Raw genomic sequence first — 25613 nt, 5'->3', positions numbered from 1 at the left:
CCGTATTACGTGCAGCCGATTCTATGGTAAGTATGAGCTTAATAGTGAGAACCACTAGAAATGAAAATTGGAAAATTACTTCCTATCTGTAATTTCCAGTTAGAAGTTTTGCTCAGCTGTCTTAACTGCCTTTTTCCAGGCCCTCTGCTCTCATCCCATGACTCTGGCAGCCCTCTGTGTCCTTAGAAGGATTTATTAGAACTGCAGCAGCAAACCCCCAGGGGAGATAATCCTTATGCTGGTCCTCAAATAAGATGATAGCAGCAGCGTGTACAGTGCAACAACGCTTTGCTGAGATAACAGTATGATTTAAGCAAAGACACCTGAGAGCAGCTTCACGCCACCAAGAGCTGTTATCAATGAGGCCTCAGAAATCAGGCCAGTTTTGGGGGATGGAAGGGTGTGCTTCAGGAGGAGGGAGGGACACTCAACAACATGTGCAAATGAAGTTAGAAGTGATTCATCTTGCCAGTTGTTCAAAACACTACAGAACAAAACAAGAATTATTGTTAAAAAGCATTGGGGAGGCAAACAGTTGTCATTCCCCGTTGGTCAGAGCAGAACTAGCAGCAGCTCCCAACAAAGGCCTGGGGACAGGCAGCTGAAGAGCTGCCAGAGCCCAAGGTGACTCAGCACAGGTGGCAAAGCGCACCCCAGGAATAAGATTGGTTTACACAATAAGACACAGCACAGACCTTTGCCAGTGGGAGCTTCTTAATGAAAAGCAGCTAAAGTCTGGAGGCATCAAACTCTATCGTTCTGCAGCTAGGAAATTTACAGACACCACAAGCCACGTGGCTTTTTTTTTTTTTCCCATTTTTCTGTCTCTTCTACCACTGCGCTTTATGAAGAACAGAAGTTAAATAAGAAAAAAATAGCTTTAATGAAACATTCAGGTTGAGAAATCAGAATCAACATTCCAACAACAGGAAGTTTCAAAAGCAGTGTTTATAGCAGCACTTTTGCTGAGCTGTAGCACACTTGCCTTTCTTTTCTCTAAACCGTATCAGAGCACGTACCTCGATAAAAACGATGGGTTTGGAGTGTGGTATTAGTTTAGAATTGCAGCATTTCCTATGCATAGAAAAGTGAATTGAACTCAACTCTTGGATGATTTCCTGACTCCTGCAGTCAGTGCTACAACTGTTGTCTTTCCAGTAAATGTGTGTGAATTGTTTCCCTGTGTGAGCACACTTAAAGTTGTTTATTGTTTTATTCTAGGGAGCTGGAGACAGTTTTGTGGGAGCACTGGCCTTCTACCTGGCTTACTATCCTGAGCTGACCATGGAGGAAATGGTCAGGAAGTCTAACTACATTGCATCAGTGAGTGTCCAGGCATCAGGGACACAATCTTCATATCCTTACAGGAAGGACTTGCCTCAGGACCTTTTCTAATTGATATTGTCTAGCTCAGTGTACTGATTTTATCTTATCCCAGACAGCATTATTCTCCTGACTGCACAGACGTTCCCCTCCGCTGACTGGAAAGACCAGGAAAGTCTCTTTGTTTATTTGAGAAATCCTATTAGTTCCTGTTCTGCAGTAGTAAAGATGGGGCTGGGATGGTTATCTTCCCAACACAGCACAGGTGGTCTGTCCAGCCCCACACATCACCCCTGGGCTACTGCCATCCCATCCAACCTACTGTGCTACGTGGAATGCATACAAAGCTCACAGCAATGCATCAGGAGGGTTCTGCGCTCCTGCTACATTTTGACTTGATTTTAATCAGGCCTTCTGATACGTGATGCCAGGAAATGAAGCTTTGAAATTGTGACTTCAGTTCTCAGTTGCAAGCACTGAGGTCAGTGTTCATCAGCACCCGGCTCACTGCATACCCAAAGGTCAGCTCCTCCCCATCCTGCAGCTCATTGCACAGCTCTGGGTACTGAGCTCTTACACGCCTTCCTACGTGCCTTGGATGAGAGCTGCAGCATGTATTGGGTCCCTCACAGTGGAGGGGGGCTGACAATGCTACCGAGCCCAACTCTGATACACATCTGTAGCCATACTGCTGTAAAGCCTGCATGAGACAGCTGAAGGAGAAAACCCTCCAACAAAATCTGCCAGAGAACAAACCAGAGGACTGATGTGATAAGCTACTTTCTTCATGCTTGACAAAAGCCCCAAGTTAAAGCCCTGGCCTACTTACCTGACTTGGAATAATACTGCCCTATGAGCTGTGGTCACAGCTTATCCAAAAGCGTCTTATCCCACCTGCTGCCCACTGCTGCTTCCTAACCTAGGAAGAAGCTGCTGCAATGCTGCTCCTCCTAGGAATGCCACTTTGTGGTCACTACTGTTCAATCTGTGGCTGGTAGGTTAGAAAAACTTGCAATCCTGCCATTGAATTCCCGCTGTGGAAAATGTTAATTTTTGTTGCCTTTAAAAACAATAGTTCCTTTGAAGACTACAGCCTCTTTCACAATGGAAAACACAGACAATGGGATCTGCCATTTATTTTTTTTTAATTGAGTACTGTAAAAATAACTCAAAAGATAAATAAATGTTACTGTGATGATCTATGTTCAGACATTAATAATCTTCTCTCTCTACATTGTTTTCTTCACAATGGCCTTCAAATCACAGGAGACGGTGATCCCAGTTCATTTCCTCTCTTTTCAGCCCATGGTGCAGGATTTCTGAATCAGCATTCACCCTGTCCTCCCCCCGAGCCATCCTCTCCTCCTGCATAAATCAAGTCCAGTCATTGTTCAGAGAGAGCGGATCTTTCTCTTCTCTGTGAAGAGGACACGTTGTTTTGCTACAGAGAAAAAAAGAATCTATTAAGAACCCTGAAGTGTTAAGATCCAACTCAACAGGCCTACATCCCTTTCTCCTGGCCGGCTTCCCTGCTTAAATGAACTGTGACTGGCACAGTGCTGCTGTTAATCAACTCTTGATGAGGTTTAGTAGTGCTTTTGCTTTACTGCGTGTCATTTTTAGCTCCCAAGAGGTCGGTTTTACCTCTGTGAAAATAAGTATTGGGATTTCAGCGGGTGAAAACATTCAGCAGCTGCTCTGTGTGACTATTCTGAGTCACAGCTGTTTGATGCAGGGACAAAAATAGGTTCTTTACTGCTTTCTACTACTCTCCGGCTTCAGAGCCCAAATAACTACAGCTGACAAGCAGCATTTAGTCATGCTCACACATCGACTGACAAGCGGATGGGAGCCTGCCTCCAACACCTGATGTGGACCTTAGCAAAGTCCGTTCAGCTACACATTAAGCACAGTGGATGCACGACTAAAAGAGAATCCAAACAAAGCTCTTCAATGCCATTTGAAAAGCACCGCTGCTCTGATTACACTTCATTCTATTCATGCCTTTGAAAGCAATGCAAGGACAATCCACCCCGTAACAGAATCACTTCTTCCGCCTAAAAGTTTCGCTTTAAGAAATACTCCAACTTAGCAACGCATTCTGTTGTTGCACTTATGAGGTAGTGAAACTTGGGCACTACTGCCACTACTTCACTAAAAGCTTCGTTCTGTGGAGGTCCCGGGTTCCTGAGAAGAACAAAACATAAGGTGATAATGCATGCCAAGTGAAAATGCTTCCTACCATATTCCTGATGTGAGTTGCTATCTAGACTCCAATTTGCTTCCCTTCACACATGCAAGCACTTTCTCACATCAATTTCTCACTTGTTCTCTACTACAGACTACAAAGAGCAGAGCTTTTTTTCTTAATTACTTCCAATTTCTTCCTTCAGCAACATACTACACGTTCTGCTAAACAAGCACTACTTTGCCTGAGCTCTCCAATCTTCCCACAGTTCTGCAAGTTGCAAGGTTTCTGAAAGCTCATTTTGCACATAGTTCAGAAGTAGGAAAGAGAATGCTAACTTGAAGTCTTCTTATTCAAGGAATAGCCCCTGCAATCTCTTATCCTCCCTGGGTATGAAATTCAGGAAAGCCACAACCTCCATCAGCACAGGTACTTGGATGAGTGCATACTGCTTCCCCCTTAGTTTCTCTCACTCGCCATTAAGCTCCTGGACTGTTAGATCTGGGCATGACAAGGTCCATCATCCAACAAAAATGTAAAATTATGTTAAAAAAAAAATAATAATAAGCCTGAACCACATAACTACCAGCCACAATTACGTCATTTACTTCGAAAAGCTCAATATGTTGTTTATTCCAGACTTTTTTGCATCAACTTTCCCATGCCATTTGTAGCCCTGTCTGGTTTACTTTCTGCGTTTACCCAAATTAATCATTTTAACGTTAGCTGCAGACCGCTTGCTCCCCTAGAAGCTCGAGCTCTGCCACCTTTCAAAAACCTGGTGAGTAAAAGGCTTCTTGGGAGTGTTCCAAGCCCTGCCAAATCAGCTACTTAAACTGGAAGAATCTACAAGGACCAGAGCAACATAAAAGAACCCACAAATCATCATCTGGAGAGTGGTATCATTTGTGGAGGAGGAAGAACTTGTGCTTATCTCTTTAAAAGAAAAAGTCTAATCTGGAAGTGATGGGCAACATTTATTGTCTGGAGTACCCAGGGCAGCTGAACAGAACATTTCTATTGAAGCATGCTGCATGCTAGAGGTAACTGCCTAGCAAACCACACAAAGAAACAAAATGAAACAACTCCTGTGTCACTCAGTTTTGCCACTGACATGTGGCATGGCTGTCAAAGACTCTGATGTGCTGGACAAGTCGTGACTTTGTTTCAGTGCCACAATCTGTAAAATGAGAATAACGTTTACTGCCCACTGGAATGTCACGAAGAACAGCAACTGTACAGTCATGTGAACATCAAATGTGTTATGACACATTCTGCTTAGATTGGAAAAATCCTGCTACAGTCAAACCTTTCACCCCAGACAGCCAGAGCCGTTAATACAAAGCAGGCTGACCGCTACCCCAGATGCTTACCAATGGGATCGTATCTCAGCAGCACCAGCTTCTCCTGCAATCGGAGCCTCCTGACGTTGAAACAGTAGCCAGTCTCTGCTGCACTTTTCATCCTCACCAGGATGTACCTGAAGTCACAGGGGTATCTCTATGTCAATACACAGCACACAGCAGGGGTCCCCTCACGGTCTCTCATGGCACTGTCATGACAATACTCTTTGGATGAGCAACCTGGCACGTTAAGATATTTCATTCCAACTTCATGGATATTTTGGATGGGAGCTTTAAAACCATATGCTAACCTTATTGTAACAGGAAAAAAAAATCCACCAGCCTACAAACCTGAAATTCAACCATCAAGTTTAACTATAGAACTCCTGGGTAGTTCTGATCAGAGTGAAGTAGCTCTTCCATCAAACAGGGTAAGGAGTGAGGGGAAAGAAGAGGAAAAAAAAAAACAGAAAAGAAAGAAAGAAAAAAAATAAACATACAGTTGAGTCACTGCATCTTAAATGATAATGGCAAGAAAGGAAGGATGATGATAAATTGTGGATAACACAGTACCTCAAACTATCACTTCCACATGCAGAGAGGAACCAAGGAGATAGAATGGAACAAGAGGCACACAAAAAGGAGAAGCAGAGCCCCCTGGCACCCTGCATCTCTCTCCCAAGGAGCAGGACTTGACGTCAGCTCAGCCACCAGGAGCCCTTTTCCCTACAGAAGGTCTCTGTGTGCATGGAGTGGGCTGGCAGCCCCTGGCAGCAGGGCAAAGGGGGCTGAGAAAGCAGCCCCAGGCCCTCACCCTGGCAGCCTTCCAAGACTTCCCAGAAACAGAGGGCATCTTCTGCATTTCAAAAGGAAGGCCAAAGCCTTTAACCTGTCCGTAAATTATGTCTTCATCTTCCACTGCAGTAAAGGGCTGAATACAGCTCTGTGCACGGGCACTCAGTTCACTTTCCTGGATCTTTCTGCTTCCAGTACCAAATGTTTTGTCAAAATTAACTCTGGAGAGCCACCCATCCTTCCTCACTTGCACAGCTCTGACCACTGTCCCCTCCTCAGCTACCCCTTTCCACGTTTGCAATGTAATTTACTGGGATTTAAAAACAAACAGAAAAACTGTGGATTCCCTCACATCAACTGACCGAGCATCACCTAGGGACTATCCCCAGTGAATGCCCTCTCCTGCACACCACCAAAGCTATGATATTTACCCCAATAACCACACAGCCTCCTTCCCTTCTTCTTCACCCACTTCCTCAAAGCCTGTGTGCAGAGTTTCCCCTTTCTGGGAGAATCAGTGGTATCAGGATGACCACGTGTTGAAACTCTTTTGAACCACACAGTTGAGGCCAAGTCCTTTCTGAACAACACACCTCATTTCATAAGACTTACTGCCCAAAGAAGAAATGTGACCAGGAGCACAGGAGAAAAGAACAGTGGAATGCCACCAGGATGCGCAGATAAAAACAGGGAGCATGGATGTAGAAGTACTGTAAGGAGACAAGATGTTCCTTATGTGTATGCAAGACCACGCAAAGAATGAGGCAAACAAATCACTACACTACTGATATTATTTTTCATCTCAAGGAAACACTCTGCTTTGCTGTGTTCATTTCTGTGTAGAAAGGTGTCAAACTGCAGTCTTTCCTATCACATGCGTATGTAGAAATCCTTAGTTTCAAAGATGGACAATTGCACAGAAATTCTGTAACAGAAGAATCTCTCTGAACATAACAGGTGGATCTTTTTGAGGCTGATCCTTAAAAAAAAAAATTAACATTATAATTTTTCAGTCTGTGCAATACTGAATACTTGTACAGAATGCAGCTTCGGAGAATAAGGCAAGAACGTATTGCTACAAATTGGTTCAGTTTAAACCCTTGGTTTGTTGAGCTAAATTCCTGGTAAGTAGGAATGCAAGTCATTTTCTCCATGTGCTCCTGTCTCCTTACACCTACAGTGTAAACCAGCCGTGTGCAGAAAAGTATATATTCCTTCCCCTCTAACACATCAGCTTTCTGTACAAGCCAGAGGGCTGTGGTTAAAGCTCTCCGAGAACCCACCAACATCTCCCCTCAGCAGAACTACAGAGCAAATTATAGAATGGCCTGGGTTGAAAAGGACCACAGTGATCATCTAGTTTCAACCCCCCTGCTATGTGCAGGGTCGCCTACTACTAGACCAGGCTGCCCCCAGCACTGACTGCCCTGTCCACTGCTCACAAGCCAACATACGAATGCAGTACAGTGGGGAAACCTTCTGCATCCAGCCTGGGAGAGGCTCAGAGCACCGCCTCGAGTCTAGCACACAAACATGAAGATCTACGCTGCACTTCAGCTTGTCCTCAGCCGAAAAAGTGTGAAAGGTCAAAAAGAGGAAGGCTATGTGATGATTTATAGCTTCTCCATAAAGCATTATGGAGGTGAGGATCCCCTGTACAGGGCACTCTGGGTGCTCAGCTCAGTGATGGCCCATAAAACAAAACCTATCTCTGCTGCAGTTTTGGAAACTAAGTGGCTTTTTTCACAGCACTCTGTACTCACCTGTGAGAAAGGCACACATGCTGAAGGGCAGAAAGGGCACAGCTAGAGTCGGGGTCTGCAATTCTCTCACATGCATTACATTATAGACGGGTGCAATATTTTGCTAAGTCACTTGATAGAGAGTGGTAGCAGGAAATATCGGATGGTAAATAAAATATCACTTACTTAGATTTGCTCTTGGCCACTGTTATTTTGCAGCACGAAGGAGCAGGGGGAAGAAAAAGAAACCACATATCATTTAATCTCATCTCCTTTAAATGCAACACAGAGATCAGAGCTGTCCACTGCCTGGTGCCCTGATAGTCCCAGAGAGAGCGTGCCAAGAGATTTACTGTCGCAGGAGTAAAACGAGTACACGAGCTGCCTAATTCCAGCCGCCCGCTCTCTTTCACCACCGTACCACCGCTTGACGCGGCATCCAGCATTACGGCCTTCCGCCTGACGGCACGCCCGGCCTCGCGCCTCCATCGCGGCCCAGCAGGCGGCCGCGCGGGGCACGCTGGGAGCGGGCGGCACAACGGCCCGCTAGGAGCCGCAGTCCCGCTGCGGGGCCAGCCGAGCGGCTCGGGCCCGGCACCGAAGGGAAGGTCGCGACGCTGACAGCCTGTGCTCGGATCCGAGCTGCGCCTTGCCGGCGCGGCGCGGCCCACTCCAGCCCTCGCCCTCCACCGCTCCCCGCCGCGCGCCACTCACGAGCCGCCGCCGTGAGGAACATAACGTCGCCGCCGCGCAGCCGCCGCCGAGCCCCGCCCCCACCACTTCCGGCCGGGCTGGCGGAAGTGCTTCCGGGCCGCGGGGGAGGGGGCGCGGCCGTTGTGTGCCGGCGGGGCGGGCGTGTGGCCTTGTGGCCGTGCGAGCGCGGCCCGGAGGGTGGGGGTGCCCCGTGGGCACCGGAATCACGCTGCACGAAAGTGCCGGGCGGGGAGGCCGGAGGGGCAGTGAGGAGAGTGGTCGCGCCCTTATGAGTGGCGAGAGGACGGGCTGCCGACGAAGGAGTTGTTCCCTAGTGCGGGGCGCGCGGGGCTGGCCGCTCCTCCTCCTCTTCCCGCCACTCGGGTTGCTGACAGAGAATTCGAGTCCTCGGACACGCAGCAATGAGCAGGGCGGTAAAAATGTCAGCCTGACGTGCTCAGGTGGAAAACGGCGTGGAAGGTACGATGGCGTGTGGTTAACTTGACGCTGCGTGGCAGGAGAACGAGCGGCTCGGCCCGTGGAGCGGGGTGGCATGGCAAGGAAAGCGGTGTCACCCACGTCCATTGTTTCCAATCGAGCAGTTCCACGTGCATCTCTTACTGGTGCAACGTTTCGATCCTTACTGCCTGGCCTTCCAAATACAAATGGAGTAGTCAGCTCATCTGCCTGTGAATATCAGAGTGAGAACTTGCAGACGTTCGATGGTAAAACGTGAGTGCTGTGAGGCACTGCTCTGTGTGTGAGTGCCTCTGGTAGCACAGACTGAAGTGCAGCGAAACTGCCAACCTCCTGACTTCTCTGCCAGGAATGTAAATCAACATTAAAGATGATTTTTAAGAGAAATAGCAAGTTAAACATTTGTACAAACACATCATCAAATAGAGGTTGCACCGCCTCTCTCTAAACCTCTTGCCTGCTGGCAAAAATAAAACTGTTCCAGTGACATTTTCCCTGCTCTGCTGTGACAAGGGCTGCATAAATATAGACACCGTGGATTAGAATAGACTTCAGCAATCTCCATCTTCCTTTCTAGCAGCCGCTTCTGCAGTTTCCCATAGCTATGGGTGAAAAACAGGGAGCCTAAGGTGGGTACGTATGGGAGAGGGTGACAGAGTAGCACATCCCTGATGGCAGCAGTCTTTGCTAACCCTGGGGAAGAGATGTGCTGGCTGGAGGAAAGGAGAAAGTCAGGATTTCTGACCCCAGCTCTGTTACAAATTTCCTGTTTTGGCTAGGTTAAGTCATGTATGTGAGGATCTTTGATGGCATGTGCAAGGAAAATGCAAATCTTTCCTTCAACTTTGCCTACAGAAAGCAAGAAGTGTGATGAACTGTAATGCCAGCCTAGATCATTTTGACGCTTGCTTAAAGAGAAGTCACTCATGTCTCCAGCGGAGAAGCTGCTGGTGCCAAACCGATCAGTGTCACTCAGAATCAAACACAGCATCTTTTTTTTTTTTTTTTTTTTTTTTTTCCCCAGCTAGAACAACAGTTGGTTGTGTTATAGGCTAACTGATTTTCTTTTCCATTTTTATGCTTTACATTCTAGGGCAAATCCTCTGCTACTATCAGGAGCTGAAGAGGTTGCTGCTCTTTGCCAAGAAAGTATAGTCAGGTTGCTGTCACACATAGGACAGGCAAGGACTGATATCCAGGGCCAGCAGGAGTGATGCTTCTCTTGTGTGCGTGGCACTTCAAGTAAGTCATCACAGGAAAACGTCAGCGCAGAGGAGAGAGGGGCAGCAGGCTGAATGTTTGCAAAGTAAATGTCCTATATTGGTACTGTATTTTTATATGAGTTACCGTCAACTAATGCACGTAAAAACCAAATGCTGGAAACGAGAACAACACTGTAGAGCCTGGGAAAAGCTCCACCAGTCCTTCCTGGTTACCCACAAGAAACAGGCAAACAGCTAACTAAGCCAAAAAATGCGTACAGCTCGGTGAGCATAGTTGTAAAACAGCCAAGCTATTTTCTCCTCCTCCTTGCTTTCTTTTCCTCAGCTAGTTACAACCTAGCAGGCATCTTGCTGTCCGTGCTGCTAAACAAACACAGGCAAATCACTCATCCCAGACAACAAATGGATTTTTACATTCTTTCTGCATATGTGAATCCATTATCCTAAGAAGGCCCAGAAGAAAGTGGGCATTAGCTTAATGCAGCTCTGAAAGAGGAACTGTCCGGGTCAGGAGAGCAGGAATGGTGGAAAGAGCTGTCTGATTGCTAAATCACTTTAAGCCAGCGACCAAATCCATTTCAGCTGCTGACCTGTTTGTGGCTGGTTTGAAGTGAGCTGGCAATGGCTTTTAGCCCATTTCTTAGAGGTGTCCATGTCACAGTATCACAGTATTTGTGTGCAAACTTGCAAACTGAAAAGCTAAAAAAACAATGGGCTTGCATGTTTCCCTTCTCACCCTGAGAGCTCAGTCCCCCCAAGTCAGATATGGGGCACTGGTACGTGGTAGGTCAGGGCATGGCTCTGTGTTCAGAGCTGTACCTGTTCCCTGCTTGTTCTCATCAGTGCACTGGTGAATCTGTTCCTGGAGCTCCTTTCTCCAGCACTGACGTCATTCACATGTGAAGGGGGAAGAACAAAGGCGGCGCTCGCCTGTTTTCTTGTGTGATTTTTCAATACCCGTTTCCCAATCCCGACCTCCAGAGCAACAACATCCTTTCAAACCGCCCCCTCTTGAAATGCCACAGTAGCCAAACAGCTGCAAATCAAAACACCTTGTAAACAAGTGACTGAAATCCCGTGGGATGCCCGAGGGCTTGGGCACGTCTCAGAGTGATTATAGTTCCTGCTATACAAATTAGAGTCCATGTTGCACAGTTCGTGCCAACTCCAAGCTCTTGCTTTTTATTTTTAGACCTATTTGTTGAAAGGTTGTCATGATATAAAGAATGACGTTTGGTATCAGTGATACGCAGATAAAATTAGATAGTAGCCGGAAGTGATCATACGGCTAATCCTCCCTACTGTGACTTTTACCACAGAATTTGGGATCCTATGGGCCTCAACAACAGCTTTTCTCTGAGTGCATTTCACTTCTCATCAGCAGGCAGCTGAAAAATTGGTCTCACACGGGTTATGTGTGGTAAGTCTCACGCAAAGAAATGAATGTCATTGTCATTGCTTATGCCAACATCTGGGACCATCTGGAATACTAAAGACAACATTGTCTACGTTTGTACAGCTGATTGAAGGTTGTTTTTAGCAAGCCTCTAAAAAATCTTCCCTTTTTGGGCCAGCAGAGCAAGGCTTTTAATTTCCAGGCATGGTGTTTTGTATGCAAAGCAGCTTAAGTCATCAGCAGGGCCCAGTCCTGAGACTTGTTAGTCCTGCAGACATGTCATCCACACTGATGCTGGAGACTTTATTCCTTTCTTTGGAATAGGAGGCTGCCAAAGGGGAAGATGGGGTAAAAGGTACACTGCATTACTTCTCTTAAGTAGAGCTTCTCATCTGTTTTGGCTTTTTTTTTTTCTTCTCAACTTCAGATTGCTTTTGTACCTTGTAAAATGGGAAAACACAAGATGTAACTAGTTAGTAAACACTTCCTACTGCTTAGAAACACATGACATTCAAATAGGTAGCATACCTATGCTATATATGCTATATTTGATGCTAGGGCATCATCAGATTAAGATGGGATTGGTTGCAATTTAGCACAAAGGAATTTGTGCTGTGGTATTGTGGCAGAGAAAGAGTGTATCAAAAGCACAGCTATGAATCAGTTGCTTTTAAGCAGGATATGTAAAGGTGAATGGAGAAAATAATTATGCAGTGTGAAGATGTGTGACACTGATGGATTCTTTTCTTCCTGTGGCTTATTGTAGGAGAAGTTCAAGTGCCTGGACAGGTGCTTGGACAAGTGCCTTTTGTACCAAAAATCTGTTTGATTGGTGTCTAACTCCTATCACTTTGTGGCAAGAGAGGTTACTTCAGCTTTAAGCTAGAGTAGGCAGCTCTCTGGGAAAAGAAATCCACCACGTTCCAATGTGGCAAGTGGAAGTGGTCCACCTATTTTTTAATTCTGGAAAAAAGTTATTTTCTTCTGGAGAACTAGAAGAAGGATAGGGTTTCCTGAGTGCCTCCCTAGAGACTTTCTCACTTGAAAGAAGGTCGTAGGGTTCAAAGCTGTTTCTCAAGTTCTGCAATGTAGCATTTCTGTGATGTCACGCATCATTATAAACAAGTTATTTCATTCAGTGTTTTGGGAAATGATGGGATTGGAACAATACACCCACAGCAGTTCCCTCCCTGATTCCAGCCGGCTCTTTAGCGAACTGCTTATGAGCTGTACCTGGCTACATGATGTGTGTCTGCCAATGTCTGGTTACACTCTGGGTAATTGTATGGGGTGGAGGGGTGGGAAGGAGGAGAGGGACATGCATTTGCAGCGGTGTGTCACTTGATGGCTGCTTAGTGTAAGACCCTTGGGCTGAGAAGGCGCTGGGGCTGCATTGCTGCAAGCACTGAATGCATCATCTCCCCTTTTCCTATCCTTGTGCCACTGAAATCAGTCAGTCGCTTACATCTGATGGCATAGCAGAAAAAAAAAAAGCATGCTGGTGTTCCATTCACTTCTGTTTAGCTCAGGTTTTGAGCTAAACATGAGATTAATACTTAAAAAAAAAAAAAAAAGGAACGAGTGCTAGAAATGAGGTGCAGCAAGGCCCATGTAGAAATCTGTTTGAACCCATAGACACATAACCATCTCTAGCTGGTTCCCTAAACTTTCTTCATCTGCTGTAGTCTTTCTAGACTCATTTTACCTAAAGACATTCAATTTTAAAGTTGTGATGATGCACAAAGAGTATGGTCTTTGTGACCAAAGTGACCTTTGCACAATCTCTGGAAAATGACTGTCTTCCCTCTCTCTGTTTCATACACACTAGCCATCTGGCCTTGTCCTCTAACATACTCAGCTGTGAAGACAGAGTCTCCTGCGCAGGGGAGGCATTCCATTTGGTCAATAAGATTAGCACAAAAGAATTACTCTTAGGTGGCCTGTTTTAAGGAATTTGTTGATCTTGTTTGATTTGTCACTTTTTAGCCCATGTTAAACTCTTCGATGCTGCTAAACTACTCAATCAAATAATTTAAAGGTAGCTCCAGCTATCTGGCTGGAAATATTCCTTTCCTGACAAAGAACAAGATATTTCTTCACATTGCTAGATAGATAAAATCTGCTTCAGCTGCCCACAAAACAAAACTAGGCTGAATCATGTTTTCATCAGAAGTTGCCCTACCCAAAGGAACCAGAAGAACATTGCAACTTCCTTTTTTTCCACCAACTCTTACAACATAAGCTTCAGCTTCACCTTTACAGGAAAAACTGTTCTTTCTATGATGGTTGATAAGAGATATGTATGCATATCTGTTGCAGATCTGGTCTATAGCACCTGACCTGTTCACACATTCTGTACCCTCACACAACCCAGTCCATCCCCCAGATGGAGTGGAAGATGACAGGTGGGGTGGTATTCCCAGTCCTGCCTTTCAATAGCTTCTGATGACCTAGCTCTGGATAACTGAACAGATCTCACCACTTCCCTGGTATAAAAGTTCTCTTGCATCATTTTGCAGTCATGATGCTCCCATTGAACTGTGCACATACTGCAGTATTTAGCTGTCTGTAGTGACCTCATGCTGGTATGCAGAAAGATGGTCTCAGCTCCTCATGCAAGCCATAAAACAGAAGGATTTACTGGAGAGGGAGTAAGTTTGTATTTAAAGTGTCTGCAGAGCTGAATCAATTCTCAGGGTTTTCGAGCTGCTGAACAGCCAGAGGCAATCACTGCACTTGTCTCTTTCCAGTTCCAGTCTTTTACCTCTTCTAGTCAGAGGCTGTTTTCTGCTTTCTACTTTTACAGCCACTAGTTTTGTAGGGTACCACCACATCTGATCATCTACACCGATATCCTGGTATACATGACCCTCCCCTAGCAGGACAGTCTGCAGAACACCTCCCCAGCTGCCCTCCTGTCTGTGATACCTGTAGGAGAAATACAGGCAAAATTCAAGTTAGACATACATCTGACACCAATTGCATCTGGCAACCACTCCAGCACTGCAGAATTCTGCCCCAGGATTTCTGGTTATTTATAATTCAGCATCAGATTCGACCCAGTTGCTCCTGGTTAGAGATCGTTTTGCAATAACAAACTAAGATTACATGAAGAGCTTAAAAAAGAATTTCACCCCTCCAGGGCTAAATTACTTCCACTTATATACAACTGTCATATCTTAAAAGGGCAAACCCAGAAAGCTAACACTGAAAAATGTAACTCTACGACTGAGGTTATCTGCCTGCCCTCTCTGGGCAAACACATCTCATATCTGTAAGGCCCTTCCTAGCAAAAACCAAAATTCAAGCTAAGTGGATGGAAGTTTTATGTGCAGAGTAGGAAACAACAGCTTGGGAGGAGGTGTATTTGAATGTAGAGCCAGATAGAAAGACAAACCTCAAACACCATACGACTGCTTTTACAGAGCATCTCACTCATGTCTGGTAAAATCACTCCATGCTCACCCAAACTTTGCAAACTACTAATCACCAACTGAGAAAGGCATGGTGACGTACATGTTACGGTAGCATCCGGCACTGGCAAGCAATCCACTTCCATATGTAGCTCAGAATCTATTCCAGACATTTTATAACTGATGTATTTTTCATGAAATAAAATGGGAAAGCAGGGGGAATAAAAACCTTCTGTAACAACTCACCTGTCACGGCAAAGGTCTCGTGCTGATCAATTCACCTTCAGTGAACTGAATCAGGACAGGAACATGAAGGTCATGCTTTCTCTATATTCTTTGTGAATATTCCCAGTCGTATAAGAGAACAGTCACGCTTCACATAGCGGCTCTATTCAGCTCTGATTATATACCTGGATTAATAATTGAGGCACTTGAGGGGCAAATGTGTTTCCCTGAAAACACCAGAACTACAGAGGGAGAGAGTTCAACACAAGATGTGGAGCTGCTCACAGCCCTTTGTGCAAAAAATTTCCTACAAAGAGGATTGTACTCACTTCAGAGACCTGGAAGACGCAGGCTTTATTGTCAGCTTTCCTTTTGCCCTCTTTTTCTGTGATGGCAAAGGAGAAAAGTGCACAGGAAGAAAGCAAAGATAAGGAAAAGAATAAACATTTTGTGCTGTCTTAAAAAAAAAAAAAAAAAAAAAAAAAAAAAAACCAAAAAACCAAACATCTTATTTACATAGAAATCCTGGGTTATAGACTTTCATCCAAGAAAAGAGAATTTCCATGTTTGTTTGTTTGTTTGTTTTAGTTCTGCCTATGGAAAATACCTCCTGTCGAAGCATTTTTGGTGGCTTCTTTCTTTTTTATATGTGAAGTCACAATCCAGCACTGTGTATCTTCAGAGAACACCGAGCCCAGTGACTAACCTTGACAAGAATCCTGGTCCATTCTTCAGCCACAGTGATATCTTAATCTCCAGCTGCTATGATTGCATGGGATGGTTCTCTCCTGGTTTGGGCTCTGTGTGGTCCCTCTCAGGAATGACATGAGACCAGACTGTCAGAGAAAGTTGCTGAAACTCTCCTTCATTGAGAGAGTTAAAAAATCACTATTTATATCTCCCTGCCATTTGCTTTCCTCTTCCCATTAAGCGTGCTATTATTTCACAGAATCACAGAGTCATAGAGGTTGGAAGGGACCTCTGCAGATCATCTACTCCAACCTCCCTGATAGAGCAGGTTCCTGAGGGTAGGCTACACAGGAAAGCATCCAGATGGGCTTTTAATATCTTCAGAGAAGATAACTCCACAACCACTCTGGGCAGTCCGTTCCAGTTTGATACCATTGACTTCGTGGGCTGTGAGAGACTTACTGTAAGAGCCTGAGTGATTCTCCAGGGTACACATCCCTGAAATGTTGTCACTGAATTCCACCCTAACTTTACTGCCAAATAATTCTCAGAGGTGTTGCTGTTGAATCTGTGTGGAAATGCTGAGGCACAGCAGCAATGAGTTCAGCTTATAAGGAGCTGCATGGTCCCTTGGTCAAATGTGCTCAGCTGTGAGTGGAAGTGAGAGTGTCAGCAGTCCTTTGTGAGGCCAAGGCTGTGTGGCCAGTACCCTTCCACTAGCAAGTGGAACTAGGATGGAAGGTGACCTTCTCCATAGTGAGCACTGAAATCACCTTGTGAAGTGAAATGACTACAAAGAGTGGCAGTGAGGTAGAACGAGTAAATGATGTATGCAAGGGCTTTGGTAACATGAGAGTCAGAGGTAAGTTTAGAAATGGGGGATTAATATGGGCTTCTATGTTCACATCACACGCAGCTGTACCCCTTTCAATACAATCCCAAGGTTTAGAGAGACTGAATTGCTGTAGGCATCCCAAGTTCATTCAGTCAGATGTAATTTTTCATTTAACCTTTTGAAGTAAATCTGGCCAGTTGCCATCCTTGGCTTCGTTGTCTCAATCCTAGAATTGCTTTGCAAAGAGATCCAACAGTATGAAATACACCAATAGGCAAAGGCCATTTCATTTATTCTTACTTTTTGCATAAGAAAGGGAACAATTTGCAATCTGTGATTTAGTCTTGGATGGGTAGAGCGTGTAATCCTCCATAACCCTGCTGCATCCTCAGTTTAGCAGAGAGGATCAAGTAGCTCCCCTCCCTGCTGTGTTCCTTGCTGTTGCTTCCTGTTAAGTTTTCTGTCCTCTGGAAGCAGCCTGTAACTCACTGACTGATGGGCAGAAATCGGGTAGGATTAGTTGAGGTTCTTGATCAAAACTATTAATTTTCCAGTAGATCTGAGGCTTTGCAGAAATTCTGGGCAGTGGAACACTTACACAGACCATCTTCCACTGCTTATGCAGGGGATACTTTGCATCCAAGTCTCTGGCAACTTTGGGAACACTGATTGACTCTCATGCTTGGCTCAGAGTTGACATTTGGATGATACTGCTTCCCCATAAACTGACTCTCCCATGGGAAAGGACCCCCATTCCCAGTCAGAAATTAATGAAACAGTCCTGGCAATGAGTTGGTTCCAGCAGCTCAACTGTTTGAAAATCCAGACTAAAATTCCCAAATCAGAATGATAACCACCACACCCAGGGTTTTCAGATGTATGGCTTTCTTTTAAGTTCATTGGCAATCTTGAGAGATTTCCCGTTGATTTCAGTGAGTTTTGAATGCTGAATTTCACGGAGGGATTTTCAGCTTAAAGAAGTCCAAACCTCATGCTATCTACCTTCAGATGCTTGGAGTCTTATCAGCTATTATAGTCATCTGTAGGAGTATGTGCCATTCCAGAGAGCAGATTAACTCATATCTCTTTCCATTAGCTATAGGTTGGTTCAGGACCAATGTCTGACATTAGGCAGTCATTCTGAGTGATCTCAGTTTATTTTCTCTGCTCCTCTTGACAGCTTGAAGATAGAGGGACTTTTATCTTCCCATAGATAAAAAAAGTTGGAAATCTTTGAAAAAAAAGCTTTACAAGTAGAAGGAATTATTATTCTTCACCAAAGGAAACCCATTGTCAAAGGAATCCACACACACAAGCTTCTGTCTTCACCAGTCCCTCTCATCTCTTTCAGTACAACCACATTACCACATTACTGACTATCAGTTCTTGAGCATCCCAGCCATTGTTCATTCATATTTATTTCAGCTCCAGCTAGTGTAGAGTCTAGAGGCTAAGAGCTTTCTGCAAGATTGGTTTCAAGTAGATATGCAGAGAAAGGCAGCTGGGCAGTGGGCCTATTTTCCTTCCAGCAGTTTTTTTGTTATGATTTGAGATGTGAAATCTGCTGATGGGGTGGAGGCTGAACTGATTTGCTGAAGTAATTTGTTCACTGATATGAAAACCTCCACATTTAAAAGAAATCAGACCAAAACCTCATATTATCTCATGACCCCAAGAGTGGCTTTGCATTTGGCCACAAGAAGTGTGGCATTTTTTTAGTTACGTGGAGATGGGATTTTTTCATGCAATGATTCTATTCAGCAAGGGATGCACAGTCGTGACTGAGGGAACTTTTCAGTTCCTTGTGAATTACCAAATCAAGCAGCCTTGTCTAATCCCTGTTATATCCTTTAGAGTTGATCCACTTTTATTTTTTAAATTCTCTGTCAAAATCTATTTTTGAAGTTGTTATTGCAATAGCTGCCAGAAATGAGGATGCAAATGCCTCCCCCCATTTTGTATAAGAGAATAAGTGAGTGGGATCACACAAACATAGACCTAATCTCACAGATGAGGATCCTAACGGACTGTTCAATCATTACTGAGTCACAAGCCCTTCCTGAGATAGTACTAAGTTCCTTTCATTGATGGAAGGCAAAGAAAATGGGCAGGGCAAGGGAAAAGGTATGTGCAAAGAGGATTTGGCTTGTTTAAGAACAAAGGGAGTGAAGGTCTATCTGGTAGACCTAATTCTCAGTCATTTGTACAGGGCGATGTTGTCACTGGGAGTCTCTCCATTGATCTCAGCAGGCCTCAGTGCCCTGATCTCCAGTCTCTCTTTGCCCTCAGTCATTACAAGCATGATAGTGCTTACTAAATAACGTCAATGAACGTTGTATCAGTATGTTCAGCCCCTACCTTCTGCTATCTGTTTCAAGTAACTTGCTAGCTGGTTCAGAGATTACAAAGCAAGAAGAAGAAGAAGAAGCCGGGATCATTATTAGTTTGAGCAACTACTTCCTGTAAACTGCAAGATCACACTGAACTGCTTTTTCTTGGAAACACAGAAAAACTTTCAGGGATTTTTTTTTTCTTTATTTAAGAAATGCTGGCAAATGCAGAAATCCACAAGCCTTTTTTTTTTTTTTTTTCCTAGTCAAGATTTATCAACTTTCAGTTTCCTAACATTATTTATTTATTTGTCTGCCAGTATAAAGAGCTCTCCATTAGCAAAACTCTGTTTTTATATAGGCATACAGAGATTGCAATCAAGGCAGCCTTTCACCTGATTTTTGTTTAAGCAGATTGAGCTCCTGGAGTCATTCACTTCAAGGCACATTTTCTAGTCTTTTAATCAATCCAGTATCCCTTCTCTGTACTTTTCTCAATGTGTTATCATCCTTCTGGAATTATTCACAAATAACCTTTTCATTAGTCAAGCCGTTCTTCAGATGGTTGAATAATATTTGCCTGATGAGTTTACACTAACCTTCCTGTTGGTTGGTTAAATTGTTTGTGAGTTATTAACATGAACAGCTATGGAAGTCTCCTTTTCTACACCTCCACTGGCTGTAGAAAACAGTTTAATGTGTTGTTAGTTCTTCTCCTGGACAAGCCAATATGCCATCTGCCATCAATACTAGCTGAAGCCACAGTGAAATACCAACGTGCTAACATGTAAAAATGTTCCCGTGTCTCAGGATGGAAAGGGAGATTAAAAGAATGCCATGACAAAGAAACAGTGATTCTTGGGTTAGCTCAGCCCTTCTTGTTTCCTTCAGATTGCCAGATTACTTAGGTATGCGAGACATTCTGAGAGAGACATATTTTATACACCAACTGTACTCCTGAACTGTGGAACTCTCGAAACAATGACATGTTTATCACCTCAGTAAGCTTCATAAATAGTTGCTTCAACTAATGCTGGTAACTCTATCTAGTGCTTCTAAACCTATCAATCCCAGAGATTCATTTTGCTTACCAGGCTCCATGGTAAGTGACTGACATAGTGGGGTATTTGTGAACGAACAGAAGGCTGACGTGACTTCTGGGCAAAAAAAAAATCACACCATGTTAAGCTTTTCTCATTGAGAATCTCCTCAGTTATTGTCATTTACAATTGAAAGAGCTACACGTCCACAAGAAAGCTGTGTCTTTACAGTTACACAAATTTCAGCTCAGCTGAGTATAAGGCCAGATTAACTCCTTTCTCTTTGTCTACAATGTTTTGCCATAGCTTGCTGCAGTGAAACAGCCTGTGGAACTTCCACTTTAGCTATTAGTTAGAAAGCCATTTGTTCAATTTCACGTTCTAGGCTTCGGCTGAACTCTCCTTTCTTCCCATCAAATGTTTCCACTGAACACACAACTTGGTGTGAAATAGCCCCTTCCCTATCCTGCAGCCTCCCCTGACCCTACCTCAGCCAGATAGGAAGTTGTGGTTGTATTTGCTCTTTGTCCCTCTGAAGCCATAGAGCCAATACAGCCCAATCTCTCTTCTCAGCTACACGACACTCAAATCCCATCAGCCTCTCCCCCCGTCCCACCAGGAGAATATCAGGATGGTGAGAAAGCTTGTATCCTAGAGCATTACTCTTTTTCTGCAGTTTGGATCTTTGGAAGCAGTTCTCAGCCATCAGTATGGCAAAATAGCCTCTTTCTGCTGCTTTTCAACTAAATTCAGAAAACCACTGCCACCTCCAATCTTTGATCTTGAGCCAAAGCCAATGACTGTCTCCTTTGTTCCTCAGCTCTTTTTGCTATGACGGACACAAGTACCCTCCTGTAGCTTTTCCTCTTGTTCTCTGTTCCCTCCATTCCCAAGAACTTGGTTAGGACTGTGCAACCTCATCATCTCTGCAGGAAAAGATGCGTGTGAACTTCTGCTCGTAAGTCACAAAGACAGTGCTAGACCAAGGGCAGTGGTGTTGGCAGAACCTAGGTGATTTGGCTCTAAATGTTAAGACAATGAGCTTTCCTGCTATTGCTTTCCACCAGTATGCCTTGCTGCAGGAGGTCATGCACAGTCTGTCCTGGATGCTAAACATGCCCAAGAGGGAAAGGAAATGACCATATCAGGTATCTGGGGCCAAAGAAGAAGCAATTTGTTAATGTAGCAAAACATTTTGAGGGAAGAGACTACAAGTAGCAAAGTATTTCCAAGATGCTCAGAGTCAATTCAAACATGCTACCTACTTGACCTGAGCTTGGAGACTTGGTAGATATGGGGCAGATGCCACTGAAGAACAAGGGAAGATGAGCTTCTACACTGCCTAAGGATTTATTGTAAAAGATGGTCCTTCTCTCTCTTCTGGTCTCTGGACTTACGATAAATACCTCAGGTCTACTCTGAAAGCAGAAAGCTTTCATGCAGTCAAAAGCTGAAGACAAAAGGCATTCAGAATTTCTCCCAAAGTCATATGAGAATAGTCTTTCTTATATTACTTTGCAAAAGTACAAACTTTTTAATGTGGATACCTTGAGTCTACCCCTCCTCTCCTAGAGCCTGATTTGTGTAATGCTGAGGAGATAGGGCACATTCTTAAATGTGTCCACTCATTTAGGATATGCCAGTTTCAGTCTGTGGTTAGGGTGCTAAGCAAACGTCACAATCATTAGTTTCAAAATACTGTGTGTTCAGTACTTCTGGAGCTCTTAATGTCTCACTTTCTTGGCAATTAAAGTGACCCTAGGCGTGATGACAGAGAGGAAGGTGAGCTCTTGAGCTCTTCACCCTGGGTAGAGAATGTGGAGAAATCCGTGATTCATTATCTTCCTACACATCCCAAAGTAGTACAAGTCAACACTAGTGAGCCATGATCCCTTAGGAACTTTGTGTGCTCTGAATCTCATAGAATTGGAGAAGGTAGAATTGAGGAGCAGGTCTGAAATCCTGCCATGAAACTTCCTGTGTCTCAAAGCCTTTTCAGCTCACTGACTTGAAATACACTGCCTGTGTGGCTCATAGGCAAATGAAACCAAAGGAAAAGAGAAACCAACCTAACACTGAGGCAGGTAAGTGTTCTTTCATAGTTTTTAAGTGCCACCGAGGGAGAAGCATTATCATACAAAGCATTGCAAATACAGCTGCAATTTCTTTGAATCCCTCCCTAACATTTGTGGTAGATCCCTTTGGCCATGTATGTTTCAGTTCTTTCCTAAAACTTTGCCACAGCATTTTGGACAAAGAATTCAAGTACCTGGCAGCTGGAACCATGCTTCTATTGAGCCATCTAAAGACTGACATTCCAGGCCTCCTCTCATGGAGAAGAGTCTTGGTCCTCTAACTGAGCCCCAGCATCCTGAGTATAAAGCCTGTCAGATTTCATTGTTAACGAGTGAAGAAGTAAATTTGCTCTAATTATTCTATGAATAGCCTTGATGGAATTTTACAGGGAAGGAGTTTTGCCTAGAGATTATAAGAGAAGACTCTGAGCCAGGACTCTGAGGTTTTATTTCTGATTCTGCCCTGATTCCTTGACTGGCCCTGATGAATGTTATATCTCAGTTTCTCCCATCTGTAAAAAGGAGGGATGATGTCAAACTGCCTGACATGAGTGTTCGTAGGCTTAATTAACACCAGTGAACCAATCTAAGTTCTCAGTTGAAAGACTCTATAGCAATAAAGAAATATTCCTAACTGCCTTTGGTATTGGGCATTCTTTTTCATGTGCAGATGACACAGCTCTCAGTGAGGGAGAATGGAGCTTTCAATCTACTAATTGGTGCCTGAATAGTAAGAAAAACTGATGTGCAGCTGAGTAATGAATTCACTAAAACTGCATTTCTTCTTCTGAGCAAACTTCTGCTCAACTATTTGTTAGTCTAAAATTTTCAATGAATTCCTTTATGCGAACAAATGTTTTTGCAAACAATTTACTGTGACTGTTGAATAGTTTCTGCCTGTGGAGATTGGCCAATCTACTAATGTGTTATTGTGTCTGCACTTCAAGTAGATAACTCCCATATAGAACTCTCCGAGTCTGACCACTGAAACCAGTTCTTTACCTATTTGTTCACAATGTCCTAACTTGGAAGTTGTGATAGTGTCCAGCTTTGCTGAAGTAGTGGTACAATGCCTTCCAAGAAACCATGGCTTGAATAATTCATACATTGTATTTACCTCTGTGTGTGTGTGTTTCTATGCGTGTACTTTTTGAAAGCAGACTTCTGAACCACGGTGTGCTCATAATCTAAAAGCCAGTCAGTATGATAATTAAGTGAATTTGTATCTCGAAGTACAATTTCTTGAACATGTGTTGTTTTCCATTTTATGGTTTTCCATTTTACTTCAGACCAGGATTTTTAAAGCAAGTGTCTTTGTCCTTAACATCCCACTGAGTCATGAGTCAAACAGGACTTCTGCACTTGACTTGACAGAGCTACTTGTAGTTATGTCATTCTCAGAAGATTTTCCATCTCTAACTTCAAAAGGAATGCTAATCTTTTTAACCTCTGCTTTCCCCAGTAAATATCAAACATATGGTCTGCAGGAGATATGGACCACCAACAAAATCATGGGAAGCTCATGGGCTTTGAGAATGGATGTGAGCAAGACGCTCCAATAGAACAGGATTGGCAACACTCCCGGCTTGTGTAGGCTTGTCAACATAAGCAATATAGATCCCAGGCACCATCCACTCTGTGTATATCCAGGCTTTAAACTTAAACCAGATCTCCAGCTCCAACTCTCACATCTTTGCTGCTGATGTCCTGCTCTGCCCTGTGTCTGTTGTGCCATCTCCTGTAATTTGGAGAGCCTGCACAGTTGTTTTCCCCTGCAACTGGGAAACTGAGACTCAGCGTGCTCTTCATCATCTGTACTTCTTGCTAGTAATGTTACTTTTCTGATGAAGTCAATGATTGCTTCTGGGGATGCAAAGTAAGGCCAAACATGCAGGAATTGGGAGGTTGAGCCTTTTTTTTTTTTTTTTTTTAGAGAAAGAGCTCATTCTTTCTCAAAGCCCTGAGACACTTGAGGAAGATGGTGCCTGAAGGATCTGTTCTACTGCAAATTTGGAGCCAACCTCCTCAGTGGGTTCTCCTCAGCTCTGGTATGGTCACACTCAAGGCTGTCATTTGTAATGGACAACATGACACCTGTGTCCTGCTGAGGTACTCTGAACTGTCACAAGACAGAGACAGGAGACTGCCTGAATCTCTTAACCCTCCTCTGTCAGAGATCTCTCACCTAGGTACTGACTCTGATTCACTGCAGTTATACACAAAGGCTGGTGGCAGAGCAGCCAGAACTGGTGTTAGAAGACAAGCCTCCCTCCTCTTTACACTGTACAAATCTCCAGAGTGCCGTGTTTGGGTAATGCATCCAGCCTTCCTTCCTTGAACAATGATAGGCATCCATGACACTGAGCAAGAGAACTTTGAGGAAGCTTTCTGTTTCAGACTGGCCTTTGGGCTTATGTCTGAAGACTCATGTTGGGCAGTGTGCTAGAGATAATCCAGTAGTCAAGCAGCACTACAGGCATGAAATCAAGTACCTGAAAATTACTGTATGTGAAAAACGCAGTGGTTGGTGCTGACATCTGACACAGCCAGTGCAGCTTGGGTGAGCAGGTGGCTGGATGTTGTTTCTAGCCTATCCTCCACCAAAAGCGCACCAAGGGCCTTTGTAAATGTGTGGCTACCTCCCCCTAACAGTACTCTCATGAATGTCTCAGTAAGAGCTATTTCCATTTGCCAGGAGGTGTGGTAGCTAGCCTAAGGCCGTCCATTGGGCTGTGGTAAAGCACAGTGTTATGATTCCCAGGCCCCCAAATTTTCTGTGCAATTAAAGACAGAAATCTTTCTTTTATCAGTTCTGTAACACGGCACCTGGTGGCACTCAAGCAGTCATCTGAAGGTTTTCATGAAGCCTTTAAAGCCCTGGAGAGAATGGTTGAACTTACTGTTGGAGTCTCTCACCTTGTTTTCTTGCAAACAGAGTCAGATCTCTTGTAACAATATGAACTGTGAATGCATATACTGCAGTATGTTTTTTATGCCAGGGTTATTTACCAAAATTGGAAAGGAGGAGACGATTTTGTGGAGTTTCCTACTTATTCACGAATGTATTTGCACAATGTGGTCACTCTCTGATCTTCCATCCCTTCCAGGACTGGGTCTGCACCACTAGGCACTACTTTGCCAACAGCTGATGAAGTTTTCCTGTTCTGGGGAAGGGCCCTGCTCTTTACACACCAGGGAGCACAAATTCTGTCCCAGCTACTGCTGTCAAGTGAACTTGGTGTACCTCATGGGAAGCTACAGGTGTTGATGGCACACTGTAGCTACTGGAAGGTTTTGTCTAAGTTGTGGCCAGAAGCAGGAGGAGTGAGAACAGCCTCTTTGCCCTCACTATCTGAAGTGTCTGCTACCCACAGCCCAGCTTGTGTTGCCATGGAGACATTGCCCTGATGGCCTGCAAATTCTGATCATTTCAGTGAAAATAATTTGATGCAATCAACAGAGACATGGGGTTTGCAGTTGCCACACACACAGATATACACACTCCTGCGACTGCCTTCTTTGTGTCATGATTTCAGCAAGCGAGCACACAAATTTGCTTGTAAGACAGGAGCATGTCAGCCAGAGGGGATGGTTACAAACATGGCTTTCTCCAGCTCAGATTAACAAGACCTCCTCCTGCTGCTTGGAACAATGCATTGTTACCACAACACGACAGCTAGTTAAGTTAAAAAAAAAGCCAAACTCAATCCACCCAAACATTAAAGCTTTCCCCTCCCCTTCACCAACAGACTTTTCTTGTCAGGTTTGAATTGTTTGCCAGTGAGCGGTGGAAAAAAGCTGTTGCTCTGTCTTGGCCCATATTTA

General features: G+C 44.2%; 2 protein-coding genes and 1 long non-coding RNA gene across 7 annotated transcripts in view; 2 read left to right on the top strand and 1 right to left on the bottom strand.

Moving 5' to 3' along the window:
- The window catches only part of RBKS (ribokinase), a 70953-nt gene extending 63373 nt beyond the window's left edge, over nucleotides 1-7580 (top strand). For both annotated transcript variants that reach the window (XM_042876933.1, XM_042876938.1), the window contains one exon: nucleotides 1222-7580. In XM_042876933.1, coding sequence (XP_042732867.1) covers nucleotides 1222-1395 — 174 coding nt within the window. In that variant the 3' untranslated portion in view covers nucleotides 1396-7580. The remainder of the gene's footprint in view (nucleotides 1-1221) is intronic.
- Nucleotides 2452-8155, bottom strand: MRPL33 (mitochondrial ribosomal protein L33). The gene is made up of 4 exons (XM_042876948.1): nucleotides 8106-8155; nucleotides 7578-7596; nucleotides 4885-4991; nucleotides 2452-2764 (listed from the first exon to the last, which is right to left on the bottom strand). The coding sequence occupies exons 1-4, from the start codon at nucleotides 8125-8127 to the stop codon at nucleotides 2715-2717; spliced, it is 198 nt and encodes a 65-aa protein (XP_042732882.1). The 5' UTR covers nucleotides 8128-8155; the 3' UTR covers nucleotides 2452-2714.
- Nucleotides 8156-8290: 135 nt separating this feature from the next.
- The window catches only part of LOC122189993, a 53455-nt gene continuing 36132 nt past the window's right edge, over nucleotides 8291-25613 (top strand). For all 4 annotated transcript variants that reach the window (XR_006182056.1, XR_006182057.1, XR_006182055.1 and 1 more), the window contains exons 1-3: nucleotides 8291-9190; nucleotides 9655-9803; nucleotides 11104-11204. This is a non-coding gene — a long non-coding RNA (uncharacterized LOC122189993). The remainder of the gene's footprint in view (nucleotides 9191-9654; nucleotides 9804-11103; nucleotides 11205-25613) is intronic.

The sequence above is a fragment of the Lagopus leucura genome, unplaced genomic scaffold (assembly GCF_019238085.1).
Source record: "Lagopus leucura isolate 7727_CA_CO unplaced genomic scaffold, USGS_WTPT01 Super-Scaffold_73, whole genome shotgun sequence".
Lineage (NCBI taxonomy): Eukaryota > Metazoa > Chordata > Aves > Galliformes > Phasianidae > Lagopus > Lagopus leucura.
This window is presented reverse-complemented; position numbering and strand designations above follow the sequence as displayed.